This window comes from Salmo trutta, chromosome 4 (assembly GCF_901001165.1).
Source record: "Salmo trutta chromosome 4, fSalTru1.1, whole genome shotgun sequence".
NCBI lineage: Eukaryota > Metazoa > Chordata > Actinopteri > Salmoniformes > Salmonidae > Salmo > Salmo trutta.
This window is the reverse complement of record NC_042960.1, coordinates 2,923,482-2,936,756: the sequence shown is the minus strand read 5'-3', so window position 1 is coordinate 2,936,756 and position 13,275 is coordinate 2,923,482. Positions and strand designations below refer to the sequence as shown.

Genomic DNA, 13,275 nt, shown 5'->3' with positions numbered 1-13,275 from the left:
TGTGTGTGTCGGCTGTCACACACAACCTTAATCACCTCTCCAAAAACATGGCGAACGTCCCAGTGTCTTGGTAGATAGAACACCCAGCACGGTTCAATGGCAACGACTAACGAACTGTTGACAAAGCTAGTTATATCATGCTTTAAGGTCTCTCGGATTACATAAAAGGGTATGGGCTGTGCAGGCACGTTTTCAGGTTACGTATGAGAATACCTTTTGGCTTTAGGGTTTTGGTAATTGTTTCACTTGTGTGTCTGCAACATTGAGGTTCACTGAGGCAAAACAAAAACACACAGCTGGCACCTCAGGAATGTGTGTGTGTGGTGTGTGCGTTTCTGCATAAGCAAGGCAACTTGGAGGGGAGGGGAGAATTAGCACTTCAGATGATAAAAGGATTGGAGTACCATGGAGATCGAAGGAAAGAGGACAGGAAAAGAGGAGTCTTGCGTGTCATTGGATTGCTCTACAGTCTTTAGAATGTTCTGGATTTCAGCTATAAAATTAAAATACCAACTTGGAGAGGACGTCAACAGAACAACCTATCTTGTGTTTGTCCATTAAAATTAGCATAGCGAGTAAATTTGCTCAAATTAACATTTGAGGTTCAACATTTTAGGTCATGACAGTCTGTCACATAGAGTTAGTCTGTAAACAGAAGAGCCGACAGACTGGAAGAAAATGAAGGGTGGGTTCTCTCTCTCCTTCTCTAAAATCAACCATGACTTCATCAGATGGGAAGATATGAACAGTGTAACGTTAATTTGGCCTGATGTTTGGTGAGAAAACAACTATCCTAAAGTTCACGTGACCTAGAAAATCTACCACCACCAGGATTTCACTGTTACTGTGACATTTTCACACGGTCTGTGGGAAAAGGGACATTGGCAAAAAATCATAAAGCTCGGGCCAGCGATGACGTTAGCTTTTCCGATTTGCCTCGGCCATTCGCTTGTCACCCCCTTGTGCCAGGGACAGATCAGGCACAGCTGTGGACGGCTGTCGCAGGGGTTCCTAGGGGTCCTTACCTTCGTACAGCTGGGCGTACTGTGGGAAACCGGCAGCCCGGAGCCAGGTGCACGCCTCTTTGGCCTCGATCTCTGCAAGGGAGGGAACACAAAGACTAACTTTAGAATTTCAAATCCTCTTTATTGGCTCAAAATCACTTATTACAGAAACACACTCAAAACCATCGCTTCAGTCCTCGCATAGAAATCCAATCAAAGTTTATTGGTTGCGTACACAGTTTAGCAGATGTTATCGCGGGTGCAGAGAGATGCTTGTGTTACTAGCTCCTAACAGTGGCTCAAAATGTATCCTCTGATATATAATACCACCAGGAGTAGAAGCATGATTGGCCGTAAGTGTTTTTTCAGTGGTCAAAATGGGACCTAAAGTCTTTCCACACAGTTCAGTCTGACACAAACCTCTTGACCCTCTTAGTCCCGGTCACATGCCCCCCAAGCCCTCAAAGCCGTAGTTCACACCAACCGTGTCAGCCGCTGACACACAGTGTGTGTGTGTACGTGTTACCACTGCGACCCAAGCCCCCAGTAAGTGTCGCGCTGAAACGTTTCTTCCGCGTCACTTTAGCGTAGTCGCAACGTTTCCCGACCAACGTTTCCCTGGGAAGACCTGTCTTGTAGCCCTTTAGTGTTTTTTGGAGTTGTGGTGTTACGTTTGCTAGGGAGCCGCAAAGTGTCGTCGATGGCTGTCGGGGTGGGAGCCATAGTGTGTCTGGAGGAGACAGACTCCCCCATTAGGAGTAATAAGCCCCTTTAGATACCACGTGCCAAATGGTCACCGTGCCCCACCCTCCACCATGTTGGCTCCAGCAGCCACACCCCTCAGTGTTCTTCACACAAAACAGAATCAGTGGCACCGGCCCTTTAAAAAAACACCTTCAGTAAAATGCCCCCCCCCCTTCAATGCCCCCTCCCCCCCCCCTTCAAAAACATCTGCTGCTGTCGTATTGACGATATATGCAATCAGTCATCACAATTGTAGACTAATGTTTCTTTCTTTCTTTCTTTTCTTACAGGTTAATGGATGTGTTTTGTGTCTCGGAGCAGGATTGGGGTAGTAATTACAGCCATTGGATAAAAGCGGATGGTTTCATCTTTAGAATGCGAGTAGTAGTAGTAGTGGTGGTTCCACCTCATTTAGACCCAGATTACAACCAGGATCTAGTGTTCTAACTTGGAACGGAAGAGGCCATTTTCTTCCAAAGGGGGAGAGTTAGACTGGAGGGAGAAACCAACAGAAAGATAGGAAGAGATACAGTACAAAGAAACAACTTAAACAGCAGAAAGGGCCGCTGTGGTAGGAGAGTTATGGGGGGATCCTCAAGTGAGACAAAGAGAGAGAGAAACAGAGAGAGAGAAACAGAGGAAGACAGAGGGAGAGAGACAGAGAGAGAAACAGAGAGAGAGAAACAGAGTGAGAGAGAAAGAGAGAGATAAACAAAAAAAGAGAGAGAAAAAGAGAGTGGGTCAGACAGACAGAGAGAGAGAGAGAGAGAGAGAGAGAGGGGAGAGAGAGAGAGAGAGAGAGAGAGAGAGAGGAGAGAGAGAGAGAGGCCCTCGCAGCTGACTAAGACCAAGCTGAGACACTATAGCCCCTCCGTATTATGAGGCATTTACATACCAACAAGAAGCCTAGACGGCAGACACTAGAACACTAGACAGGCTGCCAGTAAAAAGGTGTGACACAACCAACACAAGCCCCCCCCCTCCCAGAGGACAGGAACTCCTCTACAACCACCCTGGGACTACAGCAGCACCGCCACCCGAGTGTCATATAACCAAATAACTCATTAATGACTGTGTTTCACAACTCTTGTTTGGTTCCAGAAGACTAGTCTAGTTTTCTCAGTGAATTCCAACATGGCCGAAGCTGGGAAGCTTGTAATTTGGGCTGGTATTTATAGAAGGTTGTGAACCTCGAAGGAACATAGGCAACTCAGAGTAATTACAGCAGCATTCTTGGATACAGAGACAAACATAAGGTTAGGGCTTCCTGTGTGTGTGAGTGTGTGTGTTAGTACTGTCCATTTTGAGACGCCGTAGACACTTTTACGTCTAACATGCTATGTTTGGTGCAGTATTTCTCAATGAAAACATGTTCATGAAAACGAGTCGTCTCTCGACTTTACTGAAAAATCCCTACTGTTGACCAATCACAGACGAAGGGGCGTAGACTTCGGCTACCGACTTCGGCTACTAACTTCGGCTTGCCTCAAGAAAAAATGGCGTGTGCCTGAACAAACCTGAAAAACCTGAAAAAAACCTCACCGAAGTCTAAAATGAAAAAAAAACGTCACAAAATGCCGTCATAATATACGCACAAACTCTTCCAAACTGTTTCTGGCGGGAAGCATGCTGACGCCTCTACCCAACCAGCCCTCCAATAGGGAGAGGGGGGGAGTAGGGGACAGCATTTCTGTGCTGAAGGCTTTTGGAGACGCAAATGACACCCCCACAATGCATTGCAGTTAACCTCCAACCCTGCCATCCCTCTTTCCTCACCCTTGACCTTTTGCACAGTGACATCACCTGGCCTTTGTGACATAACCGCAGCCCAAAAACAACAACGCATTTTGGCATAAACAAAAATAAACGAGGTTCTGTGTCACTGACTGGACCTCCGTTCAACAACACAAACTAGAACCTATTTATTTATTTCTAATCCTGCTTTTCCTTTTGTCATTTCCACTCCTTTCCAGTGTTTGCATGCGGGGAGAGGCTCAGACACACACACACACACACACACACACACACACACACACACACACACACACACACACACACACACACACACACACACACACACACAGACGCACGCATGCACGCACGCACACACACACCATAAAATCGTCACCGTAACTAGTGATTAGGCCTAGTCCTACACCTCACTGTGACTAGCAACAATAGAAACTATGTCTCCCTCCCAAACATACACTACTTCCATCACGATAATAAAATCCTCCCATCCTGTAGACAGAATAGAATACTCCCACTCTCAGGCAACACTCCCAAGCACGCACGCACGCATGCATGCATACACACCCACACACGCACACACACATTGCATGTGGTTAGTGCTACAGGGACATTTGAGAGCTGGCGGGTGGTTCCCCTCTCTGCCCTAGCTAGCCATCCCTCAATCCGTCCGTCTGCCTGTGCCTCTCTCCAGCCAGACGGACGTCCCTCAGACATCCTGTGTGGCCCTTGGCGCGGCCCAAATTCAGCCAGGTGCCCGGGGATCACATATCCACCCGTCCAGCAGGGGAGGGAGAGGGGGTGTGATTGGGGCTGGGCAGAGTAAGGCCAGAGGGGCTGTGGTGAGTAAAATGGGGCAGGATTCCAGGAGAAGGGGAACCAACCAACATTCCAAACAAGTCAGCGGCCAAGCATTAGCTAAACATAGGTCAAGTCCCTCACACGTACTGTACAGCACCTCTTTTGTTAATTACAGACCTAAAGGGCGGCAGGCAGCCTAGCGGTTAAGAATGTTGGGACAGTAACCGAAGGGTTTGAATCCCCTAGCCGACGAGGTGAAAATGATGCCGATATGCCCTTGAGCAAGGCACTGAACCCTAATTGCTCCTGTAAGAATCTCTGGATAAGAGCGTCTGCTAAATGACTCAAATGTAATGGAAAATAATAATAATAATATAAAATTAACAAATGTACAGAAAGACCTGGGTGAAAATGTCATGTATATGTAAAATGTTTAAAGCCCAGATGTACTGTTGGTTTTCAACCTTCCACTCTAATCAGCCCATGGCCAATACTCCTAAATATTCATGAAGCACCTCAGAGTAGGTGCTGATCTAGGATCGGTTTTGGATCCTAGTGAATATGATTATATCGACGGGGGGGGGAACCTGATCCTAGATCAGCACTCCTACTCTGAGAGTCTTTATGAATACAGGCCCTGAAGGACTGTTGGTTTTCAACCTTTCCCTTTAATGATCCCTGGTATAGCTTTATCCCTATATTTAACCGTGCGGTGTCAGACACAATCACTTGGAGCGGGTGTTTGTGTTGAACACGTTATCTGGCCGGGAACAAAAGGAGGCGGGCCGTGTTGCAGGGTAGCTCACGGTCACCGTTGCGCCTCTGGGTTCACTTCCTGTGAGGCAAGCAGGAAAAGGAAGTGATGTAGTTCCCTGGCAAAGAATCAGGGTGGATGGTGTGTGTGGACGGCAGAGGACAGAACACACCCGTCCTGCCGGAGATGTGTGTGTGTGTGTTCTTTGGTTTTGGGTAGAATACTATGTCTACATGCATCAACAGAGGAATGACACAAGACAAAGAACGAACTGCTGCCTCCTCAGGAACTTGAGGCTATAATGCCATAGCCTAAATCATGTGTGTGTGTGTTGCACAGAAACCAATGACTGGTGTAAAGGTTGACTGAGAGGTCAAACACTAAATGGAGCCCTACATTGTGACTGGCAGAGAGAGAGAGAGAGAGAGAGAGAGAGAGAGAGAGAGAGAGAGAGAGAGAGAGAGAGAGAGAGAGAGAGAGAGAGAGAGAGAGAGAGAGAGAAAGAGAGAGAGAGAGAGAAAAGAGAGAGAAAAAGACAGAGAAAGAGACAGAGAAAGAGAGAGAGAGAGGGAGAGAGAGAGAGAGAGAGAAATGCATGACAGTCAGACTGCTCCAAGACGACCCAACACTAACAGAGATTTCAGATGCTGCTGCTTCAAGGTTGTTTTTCTGTGCAGGGAACAGTGAACTGTGCCAAAGTTAAACTCTTCGGGGCCTGACCCTCTGTTCAAGCTCTCCACTGAAATTACCCAGCACCCCCATGCCTTCTTCCCCTTTCCCCTCCCAACTCCCTCCTCCCCTGTTCGCTCTCTCTCTCTCTCTCTCTCCCTCTCATTCTCTCTCTCTCTCTCCGCTAGTCATCCTCCTATTCCCTCCTTTCCTGTAGCAGGAAGTTCTCACAATCGGTGGCCAATATTTCCTCTTCACAGCAGAGCAGAGCAGGAGGTAGTTGGGCTTGGTTGAGCCTGCAAGCTGGGATCTTATAGGGGGATTCGTTATCAACTAGCACCTAGAATCTAGCCAATGAATTTCAAAGGACAACTTCATCAACAACGTAAACCATTTAAAGGGAAGGTGTCAAGAGTCAAGACACTGCATACAATTATAATTGGGGGGTTGCTATTTAATCTGGCAGTTAAGAGGACTAGTTGACGGCAGATGCTACTGTTGCTACTGTCGAACAGTGATTATCAGTGATTAAGTGGGGCCGCCAAATGTGAATCTTAATCAAATCAACCTGTGATTCATTACAGACGTCTTATCAAAGCAAGGCTTCAATGGGGTCTTTCACAAGGATCTGCACAGAAACAGGTCGAGACAGGTGATATAATCAAGGCCTTGGTAGTGATTCAATTACTTTGTAATTCAGTGTTAATCTGAAGCAGCAGCCACCCAATGTCAACTGGGCTACATAACACTGTCATAACATTGACATAACAATGACATAACAATGACATCATAAACAGTGAGACAGCTGGTGACGTTGTTATGACAGGGTTATGTAGAGCTTATGACGGAGGGTTCAAGTGAAGTATGACACTTCCTTGTACTGTATTTACTGCACTCTTTGCAGCCTATAAAAGCGCACTATACTATGTGTACAAAACACTAGGAACACCTGCTCTTTCCATGAACATGGACTGACCAGGTGAATCCAGGTGAAAAGCTATGATCCCTTATTGATGTCACTTATTAAATCCACTTCAATCAGTGTAGATGAAGGGAAGGAGACAGGTTAAAGAAGGATTTCTAAGCCAGTAAGATAATTGAGACATGGATGGTGTATGTGTGCCATTCAGAGGGTGAATAGGCAAGACAAAAGATTTAAGTGTCTTTGAACGGGGTATGGTAGTAGGTGCCAGGTGCACCAGTTTGAGTGTGTCAAGAACTGCAGCGCTGCTGGGTTTTTCACTCTCAACAGTTTTCCATGTGTATCAAGAATGGTCCACCACCCAAAGGACATCCAGCCAACTTGACACAACTGTGGGAAGCATTGGAGTCAACATGGGCCAACATCCCTGTTGAACGGTTTCGACACCTTGTAGAGTCCATGTTCTGACCAATTGAGGCTGTTCTGAGGGCAAAAGGGGGTTCAACTCAATATTAGGAAGGTGTTCTTAATGTTTTGTACACTCAGTGTATATGATATATAGTCATTATTAGTATTCATAGAGACAGGCAGTGAGAGAACAACTGCAACTGATACTAGTGAAGTGCATTCAACACGACCTTAAAGCATCTGAATGGGCCTTCTGCAATGTTACAGACAGAATCATCTGTAATGGGCCTTCTGGAATGTTACAGACAGAATCATCTGAATGGGCCTTCTGCAATGTTACAGACAGAATCATCTGAATGGTCCTTCTGCAATGTTACAGACAGAATCATCTGTAATGGGCCTTCTGCAATGTTACAGACAGAATCCTCTGAATGGGCCTTCTGCAATGTTACAGACAGAATCATCTGAATGGGCCTTCTGCAATGTTACAGACAGAATCATCTGAATGGGCCTTCTGCAATGTTACAGACAGAATCATCTGAATGGGCCTTCTGCAATGTTACAGACAGAATCATCTGTAATGGGCCTTCTGCAATGTTACAGACAGAATCATCTGTAATGGGCCTTCTGCAATGTTACAGACAGAATCATCTGTAATGGGCCTTCTGCAATGTTACAGAGAATCATCTGAATGGGCCTTCTGCAATGTTACAGACAGAATCATCTGAATGGGCCTTCTGCAATGTTACAGACAGAATCATCTGAATGGGCCTTCTGCAATGTTACAGACAGAATCATCTGAATGGGCCTTCTGCAATGTTACAGACAGAATCATCTGAATGGGCCTTCTGCAATGTTACAGACAGAATCATCTGTAATGGGCCTTCTGCAATGTTACAGACAGAATCATCTGTAATGGGCCTTCTGCAATGTTACAGACAGAATCATCTGTAATGGGCCTTCTGCAATGTTACAGACAGAATCATCTGTAATGGGCCTTCTGCAATGTTACAGACAGAATCATCTGTAATGGGCCTTCTGCAATGTTACAGACAGAATCATCTGAATGGGCCTTCTGCAATGTTACAGACAGAATCCTCTGAATGGGCCTTCTGCAATGTTACAGACAGAATCATCTGTAATGGGCCTTCTGCAATGTTACAGACAGAATCATCTGAATGGGCCTTCTGCAATGTTACAGACAGAATCATCTGAATGGGCCCTCTGCAATGTTACAGACAGAATCATCTGAATGGGCCTTCTGCAATGTTACAGACAGAATCATCTGTAATGGGCCTTCTGCAATGTTACAGACAGAATCATCTGTAATGGGCCTTCTGCAATGTTACAGACAGAATCATCTGAATGGGCCTTCTGCAATGTTACAGACAGAATCATCTGAATAGGCCTTCTGCAATGGTACAGACAGAATCATCTGAATGGGCCTCCTGCAATGTTACAGACAGAATCATCTGTAATGGCAGTTTCAGTTCTGATTCACAGGCTATTGGCCTGAGTTAGACGTTCATGATGAATGTAAACAGGTTTCATTTGGCCAGCGAACTACAGATTCATAGCGAATTTCAGCACATCTTGATACAACTATACTACAGCAAAAACTACGGTCAGAGGAGAAGTGGTGAATCTTTGTGGATATCAAGTTTTGACATTCCTGCGTGAAGACATCTGGTGATCTGGGGGAAGGTCTGGCTGGTAGGTAAGTGAGAGTACCACCATCTGGCTGGCTCCATAGGATACCACACGACACACACCAACTCAGACTCACAAGCAACTAATGGTGGTGCCCCATGATTCTTTCCGGTCATCCAACACCAGACACGCACACACACACGAGCACACACACACATCAATGTACACATCAATGCACGCATCAATGCACAAACACACACACACACACACACACACACACACACACACACACACACACACACACACACAGACACACACACACACACACACACACACACACACACACACACACACACACACACACACACACACACACACACACACACACACACACACACACAGCTGGGCCAGATGGATCATCACAATGCCTGGTCTCTGAGGTCTCTCTCTACCTCTGGTGACAGATTTATGTTTGCTCAGGGCCCTGGTCCAGGATCAGGTGACAAGACCCAGACAACGGACATGCTTTAGAACTGACCCATGGTCAGATATTATAACACCCTGTGTTCCCGTCACCCACTCATAGCCACCCATTAAACAGATCCCAGAACAGTATGTGATGAGAATGTCAATAACAAAGCACACCAAGGTCGGAACAGAAATAGGACGGGCTGAAGAGAAACACATGGACATATCTATGTTCCTTCATAGAACTGATAGCAACTTTACCATATAAAATGATGTCCCCATGGCCAAAGCACTGGCATGTCACTACCCCCATGACACCACGGTGACTGTGTGCTCACTAGAGTGACCGGTAGTAGGGTTTATTTGAAACATCCGCCACTATTTGACCACAGGGGGCTGCATACTATCCCTTGTGTATAACAGATAAGCAGTCACGCGCGAAATACAGTATGACCAGTAGAAATCAGATAAAAGACATTCACAGCCGAAATAAGCAAAACGGTTTATTTTTACGCTAGCACCAAGCTCGCTTTTTATATCACACAGACAAGGCATTCTTCTCCCAAGCTCCGCTAGAGAAAAGTCAGCAGACTAGCAACGGGAACTTGAGCTTGGTAGTCATGGCAAACACATTGGAAGCGCTATAAGACCAAGGCGTCAACGAACACAATTTATGCACAGATACATGTATAATTCACCAGTGTGAATAATCAAACTTTGTTGTCTGTGTGTACGTATACCAGGCTATTGAAACGTCTGAACAGAAATATATATAGGCCAAAAGACTATGGCTCAATAGTCTAAACCTGCGAATAGAACGCAGGCCATGGTCGAAGAACCTGTGCGCGCTTATCTTGGAAGTCGGCGTAGGAGCAGTGGAGACTGGAAGAGATTGCTTATCTGACAGCCTGCAGCTAGGCGCAAACACTAATTTCAGCACAGGGGAGTTCCTTACAGAGCCGGTGAGACCAATGTCAAACAACTTTTCTTTGCAAAAGGAGAAAAAAGAATAATCCCTTCTAAAATGGTTAAATACAAGTTTAATTCAAATCATGGAAAAGTGAGAACAGATAAATAACAATCGAAAACATGATATTCCAAGTAGGTTTTTTCTGCGCAAAAGCAGGGAAAGCCCTATTTATTTAAACATTCTGAATAGTAAAACATTGGAGTAAACAAATCCATTGACTTACGACTTAAAATCATGTTTATTTCTCTACACGGAGACTTCCTCGGGATAAAACCAAATACTCCCGCTGCGCCCAGGCTGGCGAGTCCGCTCAGGTTTACTCCAATGTTAGGTCGAAGCTCGCATATTTTCTGCTTTCCAGCGTAGTTCAACCCACAACCTCCGCACGAAACAGAATCTATAGACTCAAACTCTAGACACAATTAGCTCCAAAAGGTCGCTGAACAGTGCATCATACAGTAATTCCATGGTTATATTGTCGTTTGGCTGAACAGGACGCAATACAATTCCTCTTCGATCTTATGAAATGTCTCCCCTACTGAAACTTCCTATGGGGACCCAAGCGCGAATGTGAATGAACTAGTGTGTGAATAAGATTTTAGGAATGGACAAACGTGGCTCCACCTCTCTGCTCCGGTCTAGGCTACCCTTCCTGCCCACCTGATGATTATCGACAGGAGCACAGAGGACCCACTCTACTGCGCTACATACCGTACCGCCGCTGTAGTATAAACACTGCATAAAAAAACTCGGAATATTGTGAGATTTTACACGTAAGGACTTTGTATATTTTTTGTCAAATGCATGTTGTGCGTAAAATGTGACATAAATCGAATGTAGTCCAGCAGGTGTGAACGAAGTCAATATTACAAAGTACACATTTTTACATTCGTATATACCTATTTTCTCTTGCAAGTGCTGGTAACCTATACTTTACTTCCAACTTTAAGTTGATTTTTAATCGAATACATTTGGTTACATTGCTTGCTTATAACGTTGGTATTGACTGTTTTCTGTGCTTCAAAAGCGAGAGTGCTTAGTACCGCTCCCGCTCTGCTTTGCTGCAGCCCAACTGCACTGAAGCTCAGAAGAGAAGCTGTAATTCAGTAGGCGTCCTTTGGCACATCATTAGAGAATACATTCATGGCATAACCGGGACAATTGCGTGACGCGCCATTGTGGACGGCAACGTTGAATAATTCAAAAGAAACCGTTGCGGTATGCTAATACTGTAGCCTACTTTGGCCAACCCCTTCAAACACACCCCTGGGGTCGGGCGAGCTGTACACGTACACCACGCACAGGTTAGAACCGCAACGACACTTTTGGGATCAAAAGTCACGAGACCGGCCTTTCCAAAGATCAAACAAACACTTTTACCACTGTAATTCAATAATAAAAAGTAACACCGAACTGGCTATCCAATCCGTGCGCCTCTAAACCTACTTAGACATATATAGTATGCTAACATGAAGTACCACATTTTGTCTTATTGTGGATTGATTCTGTCATATAGTGTATTTTAAAGGCAGGAAATAGCATGGAATGTTTCTAATAGGTCCATGACAATTGGCATATTGCGAATATTACAGGGTCGCTCTATGATGAGTACACCATTCCACGTCGGGCAGTGTTGACTTTAAAATCTCACAGAAACTTTCCAGACTTTAGTAGGAGGGAATTGCTCATTAGCCTACTAATTTCTACATGCATGCACAACACACGTCAGGTTTTGTAGTGCTCTCTTGCTCTCACGCTCTCTCTCTCTCTCTCTCTCTCTCTCTCTCTCTCTCAATTCAAGGGCTTTATTGGCATGGGAAAACTATGTTAACATTGCCAAAGCAAGTGAAGTAGATAATAAACAAAAGTGAAATTAACAATCAATAAAAATGTATAATGAACATTAAACTCACAAAAGTTTCAAAACAATAGAGACATTTCAAATGTCATATTATTAATTTAATATATACAGTGTTGTAACAATGTGCAAATAGTTAAAGTGCAAAAGGGAAAATAAATAAACATAAATATGGGTTGTATTTACAATGGTGTTTGTTCTTCACTGGTTACCCTTTTCTTGTGCCAACAGGTCACACATCTTGCTGCTGTGATGGCACACTATGGTATTTCACCCAATAGATATGGGAGTTTATCAAAATTGGATTTGTTTTCAAATTCTTTGTGGGCCTGTGTAATATGAGGGAAATATGTGTCTCTAATATGGTCATACATTTGGCAGGAGGTTAGGAAGTGCAGCTCAGTTTCCACCCACATTTGTGTGTCTCTCTCTCTCTCTCTCTCTCTCTCTCTCTCTCTCTCTCTCTTTTTTTTTTTATACCCCCCCCCCTCGACCTCAAAACATTCTCCAACCACCTCAGCCCTCCCAAGCATCTACTAAATCATGTCATCAGCTCCGTCATTGGCTCCGGACAACACTGTGCTATTGCCGTGGTAACGCACATCCAGCATGGCGTTGGTGGGTCCCCTGAGAAAGCAGAACGAGACAAATGCCTTCCATCCCCATCACACTCCATGTGGGAAGAGAGTTCATGTAACGTTCCAGTTTAACGAGGGGGAAAGAGATGACGAGGAAAATCCTCTGTTTAAACCAAGTGTGGTTGGTTTACCATAGCTGGGGCTGCTAAATGGCCAGTCATAAGTGACTCATGATCTCCCTCAAACCTCTACTGGGAAGAGTACACACTGAGGTAAGACTGAGAGAACTCTAACCTCTACTGGGAAGAGTACACCCTGAGGTAATACTGAGAGAACTCTAACCTCTACTGGGAAGAGTACACCCTGATGTAATACTGAGAGAACTCTAACCTCTACTGGGAAGAGTACACCCTGAGGTAATACTGAGAGAACTCTAACCTCTACTGGGAAGAGTACACCCTGATGTAATACTGAGAGAACTCTAACCTCTACTGGGAAAAGTACACCCTGAGGTAATACTGAGAAAACTCTAACCTCTACTGGGAAGAGAACACCCTGATGTAATACTGAGAGAACTCTAACCTCTACTGGGAAGAGAACACCCTGAGATGATACTGAGAGAACTCTAACCTCTACTGGGAAGAGAACACCCTGAGGTAATACTATGAGAACTCTAACCTCTAATGGGAAGAGAACACCC

General features: G+C 45.0%; 1 protein-coding gene across 4 annotated transcripts in view; it reads right to left on the bottom strand.

The window, feature by feature from the left end:
• The window catches only part of LOC115191657 (rho GTPase-activating protein 7), a 149,457-nt gene that overhangs the window by 24,771 nt on the left and 111,411 nt on the right, over window positions 1–13,275 (bottom strand). For 3 of the 4 annotated variants that reach the window (XM_029749459.1, XM_029749460.1, XM_029749461.1), the window contains one exon: window positions 1,026–1,097. In XM_029749459.1, coding sequence (XP_029605319.1) covers window positions 1,026–1,097 — 72 coding nt within the window. Of the gene's footprint in view, window positions 1–1,025; window positions 1,098–10,362; window positions 10,797–13,275 lie in introns of those variants that run through there. The other variant, XM_029749462.1, reaches the window with a different exon arrangement.